We start from the raw sequence: 17731 nt of genomic DNA, 5'->3' as shown, positions 1-17731 counted from the left end.
GATGTGTGTCTGCCTCTTATATCACTACACTACACTTTTTAAATTCATTCACAAACTTATTTTGTAATAAACGTATTGCTGATTTTAACTGGTCCCCAGCTAGTCTTCAAGCCTCACAAGCAGACAAACCACCCTAAAACCACCTGACCAGGTTGAAAGACCAGCAAACCACAGATACACTCAAACCAAAATGTATTCAGAAACCTTCAAAATTTCTTACATTATCACAGTTTATTTGCTATAGTTTAAAAAATGGTAATAAAATATGACAAGAACTCAAGAGTTAAACTGTGTCAGAACAAATTCATCTTGACAATGTCAGATAACTTAGAAAGTAAGGTATGTAATAAAACATAGTCAGGTCAAAGTGTCAAATCGAATTTTTGGTCCCAAATTTTTAACAATTTTACTGGTAGTAGACTGTTTGAAGAACTTTTGGCATAATATCCCTGCTGAAAAAAAACAGCTAAACCAGCCTAGGCTGGTTGGCTTGTCTTAGCTGGTTTAAGCTGGTCTCCCAGCCTGACCAGCTAAGACCAGCCTGACCAGCCTGGCCAGGCTGGGAAAGTGGCCAAAACCCCTCTAAAACCAGCCTGCTGACCAGCTATGACCAGCTAAAACCAGCCAATCAGCCTAGGCTGGTTGTAGCTGTTTTTTTTCAGCAAGGATTGTCAGTTTACTTTATTTTGCTTTTATTTTATAGTGTCCTGCATCCACTAGTAAAATAAATATCAAAAATTATATCTGCCCTGATAGCACACATACATCACGGAGACGTCTATTTGACGTCTGCATTTACATCTGGAAGACATTTTTTATAGTGTTTGCTCATCTGTGATACGTCTATAGGATGTTCCCTATTAGATGTCAAATAGATGTATATTAGATGTCTTTAATGATTTAGAATGTATGTAAAACTGACATCTTACAGATGTCTGTCAGATGTTTGTGCTTTCCAGATCAAGCGATCTTTAACAGACGTCTTGCAGAAGTACGTGTGCTATCTGGGTGGTGTCTGAATATTTGGTTTGACTGTAGGTAAAACCCTTTCTAAGCAGCTGACTAATTTATTGTCATATTAATTTGACAATCAAACTGATGAGATGATCAATATATGTTTTTTAAACTAATCAAAAGCTGTTTTCCTCTCTCATGCTAGTTTTGACAGTGTCAGTGTGAATAAGGTTTGTTCAATAGTATACCACTTCTCCCACAGAGACCATAAAATAACAGAAGAATGTGAGAATGTAACGCCAACATCCACTAAAGCAGCCCAGAAACACTGAGGGAAACTCTCAGGTGAATCCCCTTTAGGCAATGTTTCGCTTCCTGGGGAGTACTTTAATATTTAAATCAGTTGTATATAGGACACCAGAGGCTTCGTCAAAATGTAAATACTCAACAGTTACTGAAAACCAAAGTCAATATTTAGTTTTCCAAATGAGGCCTGATCAATTAATGGCAGCGATGAAAGATGCTCTTTAGAGCGAACAGAGGATTTTCTGTGTGTATGAAATGACTCTCTCTTCAAGTGATTACCGTCAGGAACAGACCGCTGGGCTTCTAATTGCACCAATATTAGGCCAGTGTATACACATCTTTTCATTCAATCTAATGTCTTCAGAAGTTCAGTATTTACTTTCTTGAATGAGCAGAATGTTCATAGCTAAATACAGACGGGCGTCCTTTTGAACTTCTCGGTGAGGTCAAAACTTCTGGTGAACTTTCTTAGAGTGTTGAGTTTATTACCTATGACTTTATGCTTAAAATTGAAGGGAGACCTGCATGGGGTTTAACAAAAAAATAAACTATAACTTTTTAGGAACTGTGCGCGTGGCTAAGATTGATGTGAACACAACACCATTCTCACATCGTAACATTGCTGCGTGAGAATCATGAGGTTTCAGGGACTTACGAATTGTTAGAGAGTGCACTCTACCGGTCACTCAGTGTTAGTGCATGTGAGTGTATGTGTCGCCACTGTTAAAAAACTTTATATTCTAATGCAAAAAGTGTCAATCTCATTATTTTTAAAGAAAGTTTTCTCTGAAAGTCAGTATTTGTAAATATAAACTGACACATATCCCCTAAAAATACTTCTTAAAATGGATTTAAGACTACATTTAACTAGATTCATCTCAGTGTCACTGTTCTAAACAAAAAAGAGGTAGGCACGTACTTGATATGTTTCATATTTCTGGATGGCTAAAATCATAGGCAAACACCTGGGGAATATGTTCAAAATCTTTAATGAAATACAATGACTGTACTTGTCTCAAAAAAGAACAGAACAAGAAAATATTTAAATAAATACATCCTCCTTGTCGTTGTGCTGATAGAAATGTTAAAAACTGAAAAGAACATTGTAACAAAGATTTGGCATTCTAAAGGGATGGATATTTCAAATATAAAATCTCTTTACAAAGCAATGTTATCAGTTTATAATAGTTTTAGTCAGCTGTTAGCAAACCTAAAAATGCCGGAGCATTTTATTCTACCGTTTTCAAGAGCATTTACATGTACTCCTCCTGACATTTGTAAGGCACTGTTAGGTTGAAAATGACCAGGCAATTCAACAGTATTAGTCACAACTAAATGTACTAGGTACAGCTACCTCTAAAGAGAAAGTTATGCATGTCTATAGCCACCTAGTGGCGATGTTGGCCTACCCTTAATTGCATTACTAAAGACCACCGCTTGACTGCATTTGTGAAATGACTGTGTCTGGTGGAGAAGACTCTTTTCCAAAGGTAAATGGTTGAAAGGTTCAAGTTTTTACTCCGTCTAATAATGCATTGCTACAGAAAATAGCCTACTTCCCTGTCCAATCGCAACCTACCCAGCTAACAGAAAATGTTCTCAGAACATTTTGGCAAGGTTCTCTCAAAGCGTGTTATTTGTATCCACCTTCATTGCATTTGTAAAATTTATGGGTCTGGCTTCCGGTCTCATGCGTCCGGCTATTTTTAGCTGTACAAAACAGTTCGTTTTGCTGCTTGATATTGCAAACTTTTGTGTCTTACCATATTATTTTAATGTATTATCTTAATTATGAACACACTGGTTTGTAGTGAAAACAGGGTTACCGTTTACTAACTGAACGTTCTTAAAACATTCTAGCAAGCTTCTTGGAACGTTTCTGAAATGTTTTAGCTGGATGTTTTAGCTACTTGTTTTAGACAATTCATAGAGTATTCAAAACTGATGTTCCCATAATGTTTGCAATATGATACAATGGAATGTTCCCTTAGCATTCATATATAACCAACGTTTTCCAAACATTTTAAAATACTAATAACGTTTGGAATAGTCAGAGAACGCTAAGAAATAATGTTATGAAAACGGTCTTGGAACATATTTTTGTCAGCTAGATAGCTGCAATGGACCATCACAGTATAAATGCGTAATTTATTGGCAATGCATCTTAAATAATAACTTCTATAGTTAGACTTCTAAAGTGCGATAGAGTTTTTCTTCTTAATTATGTGATGTCATGTGACGTGAGAGATGGTGACGCTCTCGAAAGTACTCGTGACAGATAGGACAGGTGAGTTTTTCCTCTCTCCTTCGCCTCACTTGAGCCTCTGCAGCGAATTCCTTCTTATGATGGGACCGCATGTGAAACACCAAGTCGGAGGTCATTCGGAATGAGAGGTTGCATTTCGCGCACCAGTTCTGCACTGAAACACTCAGTGGTGTGAAAGTAGGCGGTAGAAGTGTCAAAGAAGATGTAGACTGCAGCTGGCCACCTATAGCTCTGGTCCAATGCTCGGGCGCGTAATAAAAGGATCCTCCTGTAGCCAGTGGAGCGGATATCATTCCACCTGCATGAGCGCTCGGCAAGTCAGCGTGAAACAGGTGCGAAGCAAATACATTTTTGTGTCCTAGTGCAGGTTTTGATTTGAAAGAGTCTGAAATATTATCCGAATGTGGAGGTGAAGAATTCTGAACTTCGGTGATGGTGCGTTTGTTGGGTTCACAGAACGCGCTCTTCTGTTCCGAATGCGCGCTCTTTGGTACAACGAACGAGAACGCGCTGCAGTCGGATTGTAGGCCTGTTTCAGACGCCATTACATTCCGTGATGACTGCTCTGATGGTTTTATAACCTCGGTAAATGCGCTGCTTTTACTTCTATTTGACTCATTTGTTAATAAGTTGTCTGATTCGGACAAATCCTGAAGAGGTGGACTGTCTTTGTGGATGTTGGCGGTGTTGCTGTGATCAGTGATGTTGGTTTTCTCCAGTAACACAGGTTTTTTGCTCCGGGGACTTAAGGAACCCTCATGTTTTCTTTTTCTAGGTATAGCCGTGTCTTCAGGAGAAATTTTGTGCTCCAGATCTCTTGCAATGTTGTGAAAATCTATGATTTTGCGCTGTCGCTTGACTTCTTGTTTCTGTTCGTTGGTTGGCCGGATAAAATCTACTTTTTCCTGTGCGCATAAAAAACGACAGTGGGCAAGGAAAGGGTTTTCGTTCTTGAAGGCCTGGCCGCATCTCATACATGTGTAACCTGCATGTGAAGATACAAACACATTGTCAGACCACTATGATGATGATAATAGGACTCTAAAAATGTAAGTAAGCAACAATTCACCTACAAATTCATTTATTGCAAACTGTTTATTTATATGCTTTTAAAAATAAAGGTCCTTTATTGGCATCAATGGTTCCAAAAAAGATTTTTTTTATGTTTTCTTAACCTAATTTACTAGACAAAAACAAAAGCATCATGTCACTAACATATGAATTAATATTCCTTGACATTTCAAACCTATTTAAAGGTACACTCAAATTATTTGAGCATTAAATAATGATTTTATGCCATTTAAAAAAAATCCAAAAAAGCAACCAATACACACCATCTGTCAGGGCTTTTGTCTTTATGTCTTCGAACCCCAAAAGATGTGACAACTCGTCGTCGTACCAAACAAGCAGTTCCTCCCCTTGTTTCACTTCTCGAATAGTCCGAAAGTGCAGCTGTCCTCCTTTCAAGTAGGCCTCAGTATTCTGGTCTTCTGCGCTCATTGCAGCCTGTACTAACCGTAGCCAAGGAACTACTAATGGAGAACCTTTCATCGCCTCAGGATCTACCTGTTGATAGAAAGACATATTTGACATGAGAAGAAATTAAATTTTACAATAAAATAGTTAACAATTGACCATTTGCTGTGTATAGTGTATTACAAATGATATGTCTGGATTACACACGTTCCATTTCAACACAAGACACATTTCTGTAACAATTTATGAACTGACATTTCATAAATACAATACAATCTTTAGGATATTAATTGAAAAACATGTTCCATGAAGATATTTTGTAAATTTACTACTGTAAATATATCAAAACTTAATTTTAAGTGATAAGTAATATGCATTGCTAAGAACTTTATTTGGACTTTAAAGGAAATTTTCTCAGTATTTAGATTTTTTTTTTTTTGCACTCTCAGATTCCAGATTTTTAAATGGTAGTATCTCAGCTAAATGTCCTATAACAAACCATACATCAATGGAAAGCTTATTTATTCAACTTTCATATGATGTGTAAAACTTATGACTGGTTATGACTGACGCTTTGTGGTCCATGGTCATATATGTGAGTGTATGCATGTTTGAATATGCAGTATTAAATTACTCACCCGAAATACATAAGATTTATTCCGTTTGTCAAAGGACTTCAATGCAATGAAGGCTATGGTGTCATAAAAGGTATTATGAAGAACACAAGGTCCGAATGATGTTCCAGCAGGTATATCCTGTGTAACTTGTACACTGGTGAAGAAATCCGCGACATGGTGATGGAGAAATTTGCTGTCATTAGTCCACAAGGAGCGAGGAATAATACTCTGCTCCATGTTTTCTTCCTGAAAATCTGAATTCAAATGATAAAAAGTTATAAAAATAGGAAGACAAGTAAATGTTTAAATGCTTAAATTGGATTAATAGAGCAATCTGGATTTGAATATTCTAATGCTTTTGGTGGGTATTCCAAATATATTGCCATGTATGCAGTAATCAATCAGTTCGATTAAGAAAAACAAATAAATCGGTCTATATATTTAGCGAAAATCGAGGGATAATTCAGTACTTCGATATTTCTTTGGTTATTTTACTTTGAGTTTGATGTTCTTTAGACTGTAAATAGCATTTAAATCAGTATAATCAGCATGCATTTTTAAATAAAATGTAATATCTCTAAATTAAATGCAGTAAGTCTGCGACTCACTTATAGCAGGTTTGGGTTGAGGATGTTCCGGAGCAGGTGCACAGTCCAACGAGACGCGATTTGCAATTATCCACAGAGAGCGCGATCACGACTGACTCCTGTTCTGACTGTCTCTTGACTGTCTCTCTCGCTGCGCAGTCAAGCACTTATCCACGCCGAGGACGCGCGGAGCTGATGCGCCTCATTTCTCCCCAAACCCCCCCAGGTGGCAATTTGATTGGTGCTTCACCAGCTTTGCAGGCGTGTTAATTAGAAGCGAGGGTAATCAATGACAGAAGTCAGAGACCGTTAGATTGTGACGAGTACCACAAAAGACTGTATGCTCATTTTGTATGTATGCATGCACATTTGAAACGTATCTTAAACCCAGAGATCAAAATTCAGCTGATAGATTTTGTGACTTTTATGTAACTTAGGTTGACTTTTAAAAATATATTTATACATTCTGTTACGCCTCTTCAACCTGTTTCTAATTTTAAACAGTGCTTTAGTGATTATTTGATCATTTTATTTAAAAAAATATATATATATATAGCCTATATATACATTCAAAAGTGTTTGACTTTATTCATTATATATAATGCGTGAGTGATTTGAGTAACATAATAGGAAATAGAATTTAAAGAATTTCGCTGAGGCCAATATTCTCCCTCTCCCGGAAAGAGGAAGTTTCAGTAGCTGTTGGCTGCCTGCTCGCCGTCCGGTCTGTGGTCGCTCCTCCAAACATTTCTCCTTGAGGAGGAGCTTTCAGTGTTTTGGAAGCGAACTCCGATGACTGCGGGATATAACACTGTGACAAGACATTCAATATCTTGTTTGAGGAATAAATTTCATGGAAAATAGTTGCCGTTTCTGCAGGAGTAATATGAAATGCAATTTTATCCCAGTGCTTTCGGAGAGAATAAACTGATGAAATGGCACGTTCACTGATTCACATGAGTCTTGTGGGTATTTTAGTGGTTCTGATGCCCAGTCTTCATACTGGAAAAGCTGAGCCTTATTTTGAAGAAGACAAGAGGTCTTGTCAAGGTGCTTTCGACTTGTATTTTGTCCTCGACAAGTAAGTGGCCTTCATATTTATGGCATCTTATTCTCCTCTCACTGTGCGCTGCTGCTCGACGCCTCAGACGCGCGTTCACGGCTATTCTAACAACAGTCATTCGTTTAGACAGCCGAATGACAGAATTGAATTGATCCAAATGCTTTAATATTTAAACAATTCATTCATATATTTAAACGGATAGTCATTTCTTGATATATTCTACCAGAAAACTATTGGCGATATACTGTGGGAAAAGAGCTATTCCCAAAGGACACCACACAAGGATGCATGACAGGATGAACTGACATGAACTAAGAGCAAAATTCCCAATCAAATAAACAATGAACCATTCACTCTCACTAGAGAAGTAACACACAGTCTTGAGCTTATGGTTTTCCTGATGGTGGATTCCTGAAGTTTTTGTCTCGTGTTAAACGGCTTTGGACGCGGCAGATAGGAGGACAGGACTCTTTGCCTCGGGCGATGCTTTAACAAGCATGATTTTTTTCTCACCTGGTGCGGTTCACATGCACATTTGTGCATCTTTATTTCAGGGGCGTCTCAATCGTAAAAGGCAAAGAGAGATCTCATCATAAAAGCATGCACTATTAGTTAGTTATACAAATATCTTAATGTCTCAAGAAAAATAAAAAATGCATATACTGTCTTTTTTTTTCTTGCAGCTTACAACTGCAGCTAGTTGTTTACATGTAATGTTAGCAGAATGCAAATAGTTAGCTATTCATAAGTGTGTAATGAGCTTTTAGTGAGTGTGAGGAGTAAGTGGCATCAGCCTTGGAGTTATGATACTAAACAAGCCTAAACATGCTGGAGCATGCTAGAGAATGATTATAAATGAAGATTTTAGTCAAATATGAACTACAGTAGCAAAGTCTATACAGTTTGGGCTTTGGGGAAATCTATATTAAATCTGAAGGAATCCAGTTAAAGCTCTTTATCAGAACAAAATTAAGATCGATTTTTGAAACATAGTAATTTCTGCCAGCTATAACCCTTTGTTGTTGCGTTTTGAGTGCAAACGCATATTAGTTACACTTCACAGTTTGCTCTTCTGTTTGTAAAGTTTCCTGAATGCCTTTAGAGACCTAAGGGATTGCATGCATCATCAGGCTTTTGCCACACTTCCACACTTTTAATCAGCTGAATGGTTCTGGCTGAATTTTCAAAGCTTTAAATGCCACTCAGTGACCCTACACTAATTGTAAATATCAGGCCATCGGTTCAGAGAGTTTTGGAAAGAAAAGCAGCTCCGTTGCTTTTCAGAGAGAAAATACCATTGATTATCAGTGGAACGAAAACTAGTTTTATGTCACAATTTGTGACTCCTTTTAATTTACGGCTACTTTTAGAGCAGGCAGACCTAACATTTCTCAATGTAATAAGTCAGTGGTTTTCTAAAGAGTGTTTGTAGTTTGGAAGATAAGAGATAAAGCCAGGATCAAGCTGCATCTAAAGAAACCAGCACAGTCTTGTTATCCCAGACTGCTGCATACCAGCAGTGTATTCAAGTTAATGACTTATTTCAGTGGCTGGCACCAAAGTATTTAGGCTATTAAGCCACACAAATGTCTGAATGTCTTTTTATTGTATAACAAAATATTAAATGTATGTGTCATGTGCAAACAAATTATGTTTTTTTAAACAGTTGTTCATTGAATGCAGTTATATGGAATTAGTTTCCCTTTAGTTCACACAGGTGCACAGTAACAGAGTTCATCCCATTAACTATGGACATTTTTCACTAACATCTGACAGAAAGTTTAGAAAGTCTTCATTTTGAACAGCATACAGTTTAAGTCAAAAGTTTACATATAGTCCATACGAGAAAATAATAGTTTATTTATAATTAGTTGATTTATAAAAATGACCTCGTTCAAAAATGTACATACCCTTGAGTCTTAATACTGTGTTGTTACCTAAAGGATCCACAGCTGTTTTTTTTTTTTTAGTAATAGTTGTTCACGAGTCCCTTGTTTGTCCCGAACAGTTAAACTACCCACTGTTTTTCAGAAAAATCCCTCAGGTCCCACAAATTATTCGGTTTTACAGCATTTTTGTGTATTTGAACCCTTTCCAGCAATGACTGTATAATTTTGAGTTCCATCTTTTCACACTGAGAGACTCATATGCAACTATTACAGAAGGTTCAAACACTCACTGATGCTCCAGACGGAAACGCAATGCATTAAATACCTACTGTAGTCTCTGAAGAGCAGTACTAAATGAAAAAATATGATATTTAGGCAAAATAAGAAAAAATTACATCTTTATTCTGTTCAAAAGTGTTCACCCCGGCATAGTTTTTTCTTCTTCTGAAGCATCAGTGAACCTTCTGTAATAGTTGTGTATGAGTCCCTCAGTTGTCCTCAGTGTGAAAAGATGGATCTCAAAATCATACAGTAATTACCGAAAAGGGTTCAAATACACAAAAATGCTTAAAAACTAAAGAATTTGTGGCACCAGAAAGATTTTTCTGAAAGACAGCAGGCAGTTTTAAATGGAACTCATGGACAACTATCACTAAAAAACAGCTGTGGATCATTCAGGTAACAACACAGTATTAAGAACTTTTTCGGAGCCACGGTGTATCAATACATACAATTGCAGGTGTGTTTAGAACTGATACCAAATTAGCATTGATTCCTGCTGTTGTTGCTGGATCCACATGTCCAGTTTCATGTTTCCTGACCCCCTGTCAGAGATGGAGCTGTGAGCCTTTTTGGATGCTGATGTAGATGCCAGTTCTATTTTTGATCCCAACCTGTTACACTCACCCATCGCCATCTGTTCCCATTCAAATGGCTGGCTCCAGGAGGAAGGGGTGTTGCTCTCTGCTAGCAGGAGGCAGATTCATCTGGCACAAAGGCAATTAGCCCTTGTTGGGAACGCTTTGGGGCCTGTAATTAATTAGCGGCATGTGCGCATTTTATAGAGTACTCAAGGACCTGCTACTCTCAGATAGTGTAAGAAAAGATGGTAATTGTTATGTAATTGTGTTTAAGGCAGCCATTATAATGCACAGAAGAGTCTCTTTGAAGCATGCAGTTTTTCAACACATGTTTGGTTGTATTATAGATCAGGAAGCGTCAAAAACCACTGGATTGAAATTTACTCCTTTGTGGAGCATCTTGCAGAGAAATTTATAAGGTAAAGATGCTTTAGTTTGAATGCCTTATTGTACATGAACACTGTAAGGACACCTTTAACGAATAATATGTGAATTTATTTCCAGCCCAATGTTACGGATGTCCTTCATTGTCTTCTCAACTCATGGAACTACGGTTATGAAACTCACAGAGAACAGGTATCACATACATCAGCCTCCAAAATAATATTAATGTTCCACAGAAATACACATTGTTTGTTTGCATCGTAATAACTTTCTATCATCTGTAATTCAGAAATGAAATTACAAGAGGCTTAAATATTTTGAAGAGAGAAATACCAGGAGGAGATACATATATGAATCTTGGATTGAAACAGGTATCTTTTTTTTATAGAGGGTTTGCACTTACATTGCATTTTGGTTAGTTATCCGGATGCACGGCCATATTGCCGATACTTGGATGTAAACAACAGCATGGATTGCATGGTTAATGTACCACTGAATACGTTGTTTTGCTAAACTTTGGAAAAAATGTGTGGAAGCAGCTAAATCATATAGAGAAGGACTTAGTTAGCAGGAAAGGCTGCAGTATTTTGACAAAAACGAAAGTTAATAGGTGGTAAAGATACATACATGCAGTATTAATTAAGATATTAGCCTAATATTTCACCTACCTGAGTGGAAATGATAAGAACAAACATGAATGTTGTCAAGATTCTTGCCCTGGAAATCCTGGTTCAGTTTGGCCAACCACAAATGCCTTTTGTTCCTCAGGCAGTGTTTTGCGCTCTTCTCCTTGATTTGTTATAACATTTGGCAGTCTATAGTACTCCAAATGTTTTTCCCAGTCTGACCGATTAGTACAGCCCAAAACATGACAATAACTGACCATTTTCAGAAGCAATCATCAGCAAAGTATGCAAGTTTCATTCGGTTCAGCTGTATTGTTTAGGTTCAGTGACGTCAATATGGCCGATTGATAACACGTCATTCAAATGAATCAATCTAAGTCAATAACTGAATCATCTTGTAGTCTTCTGATTCTACTACGGTTAAAGTTCCTGCATTAATGCTGTAAACATCTGCATTCCAATTGCAGGCAAATGAGCAGATATATCACGGAAATTATGGTAAACGTCACTCTGAATTACCATGCAATTCATTCACACTTTTATTGTGGGAAAATCAAGCCTCAATGAGATTGTTTATTTCACAGGGACAGCCAGTGTGATCATAGCACTGACGGACGGGGAGCTAAATGACTTTCAGTTTGTCACGGCACAGCAAGAGGCAAGTACACGAGCCAGTGATGTCGCAACGGATATGGCATGTTTTCTGGCAGATGTGTAATTGACAGTGGCATTTGCACAGTAATGAAGCTTACTGTTGCCCATGTGCAGGCACAAAGAGCTCGGACTTTGGGAGCCATCGTATATTGTGTGGGTGTAAAAGACTTCAATCAGACACAGGTAACTTAGCAGCACTGTACAATAAGTTGATTTAGTACCACCATCATTTCTGAACCAGAGGTGTCTCTGTAAAACCTGTATTGTATTACTTGTTTAGCTGGCCACAATTGCAGACACCATAGAGCATGTGTTCCCTGTAATTGGAGGATTCCAGGCTCTTGAAGGAATGATAGACTCTGTAAGTTTTTCTGTTTCTCTCTCTGTCCTTGGCTATGTATACAAGTTAAAGTGTTGGTAGCGACAGCTGCATTTAAATGATGGAGTGAATCACCTAAATTATCACTCTGTGTGTGTACAAAAGAGAGGAGTCACTCTCAAAATTGTGATTGTTGGCATCTTGTGGCTGTAAACAACAAACATGGATGCCATGCCAACATTTTAACTCATTTGGAGTCTGATATTTTTGTCGAAAGAAATATAAGTGACTAGGATGGAAGCCCTTTTCCACCTCAGAGCATTGCACAGTTTAAAGTCACACTGTAAGGTATACAGTTATGTAAGATATGTAGTCGCATTGCAAGAAGTCACATTCAAGATATAGTCACATTGTGAGATATTAAAGGGATAGTTTACCCCTAAATTAAAATTCTGTCATTAATTACTCACCCTAATGTTGTTCCAAACCTGTAAGACCTTTGTTCATCTTCGGAACAAAAATTAAGATATTTTTGATGAAATCTGAGAGCTTTCTGACCCTGCATAGACAGCAAGGGTCCTGCCACGTTCAAAGTCTAGAAAGGTATGAAGAACACTGACAAAATATTCCATGTGACATCAGTGGTTCAACCGTAATTTATAAAGCTATGAGAATACTTTTTGTGCGCAAAAATAACGACAGCCTAATTTCATTTTGGAGAGTATCACGACACAGACACACGTTTTCCTCTAAACGTGAACAAAGCACGTTGTACGTGTGTTCTACTTCAGCAGCATGTGTTGTTTACATGCGAGTAAAGTGCGCTCAAGAAAGTGTGAGTACCCTTGCTGTCTATGTAGGGTCAGAGAGCTCTTGGATTTCATCAAAAATATCTTAATTTGTGTTCCGGTTTGGAAACAACTTGAGTGTGAGTAATTAATTACAGAATTTTCATTTTTGGATGAACTAACCCTTTAAGTCACATTGGGAGATATACAGTAGTCAACATTCGAAGTGGATCAAAAAAGTTAATCAAAGTTGTCCTAAGATAAGAACGGGTATTCTTTTTGGTTTTAGGACAAAATTTAATGAAAGGTTTTGATCCACTTCGAATGTTGACTACTGTAAATTCACATTATGGGCTATAAAGTCATATTTAAGATGTGAAGTCACATTGCAAGATATAGTCACATTTGAGATATAATGTCAAATTGTGAGATATAAATTAACATTTAGAGATATAAAATCCCATTGTGAGATATAGTCATATTTATGATATGAATGTCATATTGCGAGATATAAAGTGATATTGCAAGATGAAAAAGTCTTATTGAGATATAATGTCACACTGCAAGATAAAAACACTCATTGTGAGATAAAAAGTCACATTGTGAGATAAAGTTTCATTGTGAGATAATGTCACACTACGGGATAAAAATGTCTTATGCAAATATATAGTCACATTTATAAAGATAAATGAGATATAAAGTCACTTTGCAAAATACTGCAGTTGGGATGTATATAAAGATTTTGCAGATTTTATGAAGAGATACACTACCAGTCAAAAGTTTCTGAAAAGTAAGATTTTTAATGTTATTTAAATATTTGTACTATTCAAAATAACTGTTTTCTATTTAAATATGTTTTAAAATGTAATTTATTCCTGTGATTTCAAAGTTTAATTTTTAGCATCATTACTCCAGTCTTCAGTGTCACATGATCCTTTAGAAATAATACTGAAATTCTGTTTTGCTGCTCAAAAACATTTATTTATTATTATTATTATTATTATTATTATTATTATTATTATTATTATGTTGAAAACAGCTGAGTAGATTTTTTTAAGTTTTTTTTTTTGATGATTAGAAAGTTTAGAAGAACAGCATTTATTAGAAATAATCTTTAGAATCATCACTTTTGATCAATTTAATGCATCCTTGCTAAATAGAAGTATTAATTTCTATAACCCCCTGACTCCAAAAAATAAACTGACTCCAAGATTTTGAACGGTATAGTGTATAATGTTACAAAAGCTTTTTTTTTTTCAGGTAAATTCTGATCTTTGGATCTTTCTATTCATCAAAAAATCCTGAAAATATGTACTCAACTGTTTTAAATAATAATAATATTAAAAATAAAAATATCTATTATAAATATCTTGAAAAGCAATTCAGCATATATATAAATGGTGTGTGAAGGATCATGTGACACTGAAGACTGGAGTAATGAGGCTGAAAATTGTAGCTTAGATCACAGGAATAAATGATATTTTAAAATATATTCAAATAGAAAACAGTTATTTTAAATAGTAAAAATATTTCAAAATTTGACTGTTTTTGCTGTACTTTGGATCAAATAAATGCAAGCATGATGAGCAGAAGAGACTTCTTTAAAAAAAACATGAAACATCTTACTGTTCAAAAACGTTGGACTGGTAGTGTATAAAAGCATAACAATTTAAATGAGCTGTCAGCATCCAAAGAGAATGACATTACTGCATTACCAGTTAACAATTCAGTTTGAGTGAATTTTGTTGCAGAATGCAATTGCTCCTTAAAAAAGTCTGTGTATATTGAGTACTAAGAACTCCAGCACTCCTTTTTTTTTATCTTTGCAGATCATCAAGAAATCCTGCATTGAGATTTTAGCAGCTGAGCCGTCCAGTGTATGCGCTGGTGGTAAGAGTTACCTCAGCACTCACCATGTTGATGTTTTCAGTAATAATTTAAAAATATATGTAATTAACAACTTGATTTTTACATTAAATTGATCTGTTTTTAAAACAATACAAGTGGACAGTGTGCAAACCATAATACACAAAAAGCTGGTCTGTGCTAATTGTGTGAAAGCCCTAAGCGGTGTAATGGAAGCTCGCGAGTTGCGCTCTCTTGCACTCAGCAGAAAATGAAAATTGATCATGTCTGGGCAGAGCTAATCCGCCTGTTCGCGTCACCAAGGAGACGGCGCTGTAAGTGCACTCTCGCGCAGTAAGTGCATGCTAATAAGGTCATGTCAAGCCACATCCATCCTCTCTGGCCTACACACCAGTGCTCAATGTGGCAGGCCTGTCTGCTGAGCAGCAGCCAATTAAACAAATGGGCATTTCACTGGTAAAGGCGGAGCGAAACTGCAGCACAGTTATTCTGCAGCACCTCGGCTAGACAACAGATCCGATGTGGCAAACTAGGCCAGGACGAACCAGCCAGGCAAAAAACAGCTCTCTAATTTCACTTGAGCATTCCTAACAATAAGTTCTCTGTCAAGTTATGGGACATCAAACCCTCAAGCACACAGAGGGAGAGGGAGAGAGGGCATGCAGTGACCACTGGCAAACGATGGTGGTTAAAACAACAATACCCCTGCGGTTTGACCACACACTTATGCTTGTCTTAGCACTAAGATATATTTTAGTTTAAGAGTTTAGTTAAATTATTCATATTATTGTCATTATTTGTATTAAATTACATTTAAAGGAATAGTTCACCTAGAAATGTACATCATTTACCAATCATTTACTCGTCCAAACCCATATGGGTCTCTTTTTCTGTGGAACATTGTCCGTGCAGTGAAAGTCAATGGTGTCCAAAACAACATTAGACCACACTGATTTATATTGTAAAGATAAAAAGATACTGAAAAATAAATATGTTTTAATGCTTCTTTTGTGTTCTGCAGAAAAATTAAGATTCTAAGCAACATCTTTATTTTAAAACCACTAATCCAAAACAAAACAGTTAATGATCCCAAACCACTTAGATTAACATGATTGATGAACATGATACTTAAAGGAAGCTTTGCATGACAATGAATGTCATAATTAATTAAAACATATTGTTGTGTAATTAAATCAATCCTTGAAGTAATGCACTGTGAAAATTGCAATCAGATACATGTAGTGCAATCCTCTAAATATTACAAGTAAATCGAAGTTGCATTTGAATGCTTGTGACTTATTTTTAGTGTAATTTGAACATGGTTTGGTGTTTTATTTGAGTGCCTTGATTTAGTTTAGTTTTCATTTACATGATCCATAATCAAAACATTGAATGGCAATGTATGCCATAATTAATGAAACATATTGTTGTGTAAATAAATCAATCCTTGAAGAAATGCACTGTGGAAATGACTCATACAGCAATAAGTGCATTATATTCCCCAAAATATTACAGTTTAGCCAAAGTTGCATTTGAAGCTTGGAAAAAAAAATTTGGTTGTGGATAGTGGCTTGGTTTGGTTTTTTGAGTGTTTTGGTTTAACATGATCCTTAATGGAAGCACTGAATGGCAATAAATGCCTTAATTATTGAAATATATTGTTGTGTAATTAAATCAATGCATAAAGTAATGCACTATAGAAATGACTCATACTGCAATAAGTGCATTATATTCCTCAAAATATTACAGTTTAGCCAAAGTTGCATTAGAGCTTGGGACTCATTTGAAGTCTAATTTGATGGTGGTTAGTGGTTTGGTTTTATGTTTTTCTTTTTTTTTCTTTTTTGAGTGACTTGGTTTGGTTTAGTTTCCATTAATATCATCCTTAATGGAAACACTGAATGACAATGAATGCCAAAGATTAATTTGAAGCTTGGGAATTATTTTTTGGTCTAATTTGAAATGGTTTGGTTTGGTGTTTTGAGTAGTTTGGTTTAACACAATCCTTAATGGAAACATTGAATGGCAATGAATGCATTAATTATTGAAATATATTGTTGCGTAAATAAATCAGTCCTTGAAGTAATGCACTGTGGAAATTACTCATACGGTAATAAGTGCATTATATTCCTTTAAATATTACAGTTTAGCCAAAGATTCATAAGCTTGGGACTTTTTTTTGGTCTAATTTGAACGTGGTTAGTGGTTTGGTTTGATGTTATGGTTGAGTGGTTTGGTTTGGTTTAGAGTCTGTTAACATGACTGTTAATGGAAACATTGAATGGCAATGAATTCCATAATTAATTTAACATATTGTTGTGTAATTAAATCAGTGCTATGCACTGTGCATTATATTCCTCTAAATATTACAGTTTACCCAAAGATTCATTTAAAGCATGGGACATTTTTGGGCTAATCTGATTGTGGTGTGGTTTGGTTTGGTTTAGTGTGCCGTGACGGCAGTTCCAGTGCCTGACAGTCTGAGCGATCAAACTGATGAGAAGTGACCAGCCCGTGCAGCCTGCAAACAGGCCATCACTCTCTGTTCAGAGAGCAGGCCCAGCCATCAAACATGACAGCAATCCTTGCTTTGATTAACCCTTGTGATTCCCCTGCACCCCATCCCCCGTTCAGGCAGTGATTGAAGTGTCCGTGCTCGGACGTGGCACCTCTGCTCTAAACTGCCCGGGCCATCAAGCTCTCAGGTGTGGATGGGAAGCGTCAGTTCTCCCGTGCAGCGCAACGGGCACGAGCCGACAGCGTACCAGCCCCTGCCCACCATCTCGCTGCCAGCGCTGCCCGCTGCCAAGCCAGTGTTGACCTTTTTACCCCTGCGTTGTCCTGTCAGAACCCGACACACCATGTCTGACAGTAACGAGGGAAGAAAAGGACATGGATGTTGATGCCCGGCCTCCAAAATTAAATGGAATTAGCCATTTCAGCTGTATGGACGTCACATTAAGCAGGCATGAGCAAGAGAGCTGGGCAAATTTAGACGCAGAGGTGGGGTGGAGAGGGGCTTCTGCATGGCAGACGGGATTAGTATAATTAGAGAGGAAATGACAGGTTAATTGGA

General features: G+C 36.8%; 2 protein-coding genes across 3 annotated transcripts in view; one reads left to right on the top strand and one right to left on the bottom strand.

The window, feature by feature from the left end:
- Window positions 1–2323: 2323 nt before the first annotated feature.
- Window positions 2324–6363, bottom strand: znf488 (zinc finger protein 488). The gene is made up of 4 exons (XM_073834976.1): window positions 6228–6363; window positions 5641–5873; window positions 4861–5092; window positions 2324–4511 (listed from the first exon to the last, which is right to left on the bottom strand). Exons 2-4 carry the CDS (start codon window positions 5854–5856, stop codon window positions 3478–3480), a joined length of 1482 nt encoding a protein of 493 aa, XP_073691077.1. The 5' UTR covers window positions 5857–5873; window positions 6228–6363; the 3' UTR covers window positions 2324–3477.
- Window positions 6364–7010: 647 nt separating this feature from the next.
- Window positions 7011–17731, top strand: part of antxr1d (ANTXR cell adhesion molecule 1d) — a 35678-nt gene continuing 24957 nt past the window's right edge. For both annotated transcript variants that reach the window (XM_073834975.1, XM_073834974.1), the window contains exons 1-9: window positions 7011–7287; window positions 10366–10437; window positions 10523–10594; window positions 10692–10773; window positions 11496–11526; window positions 11613–11686; window positions 11797–11865; window positions 11963–12043; window positions 14619–14679. In XM_073834975.1, the coding sequence (XP_073691076.1) occupies window positions 7142–7287; window positions 10366–10437; window positions 10523–10594; window positions 10692–10773; window positions 11496–11526; window positions 11613–11686; window positions 11797–11865; window positions 11963–12043; window positions 14619–14679 (688 nt within the window). In that variant the 5' untranslated portion in view covers window positions 7011–7141. The remainder of the gene's footprint in view (window positions 7288–10365; window positions 10438–10522; window positions 10595–10691; window positions 10774–11495; window positions 11527–11612; window positions 11687–11796; window positions 11866–11962; window positions 12044–14618; window positions 14680–17731) is intronic.

The sequence above is a fragment of the Garra rufa genome, chromosome 2, assembly GCF_049309525.1.
Source record: "Garra rufa chromosome 2, GarRuf1.0, whole genome shotgun sequence".
NCBI classification, from domain to species: Eukaryota; Metazoa; Chordata; class Actinopteri; order Cypriniformes; family Cyprinidae; genus Garra; species Garra rufa.
Note: the sequence above shows the minus strand (reverse complement) of the source record. Positions and strands in the feature narration are given on the sequence as shown.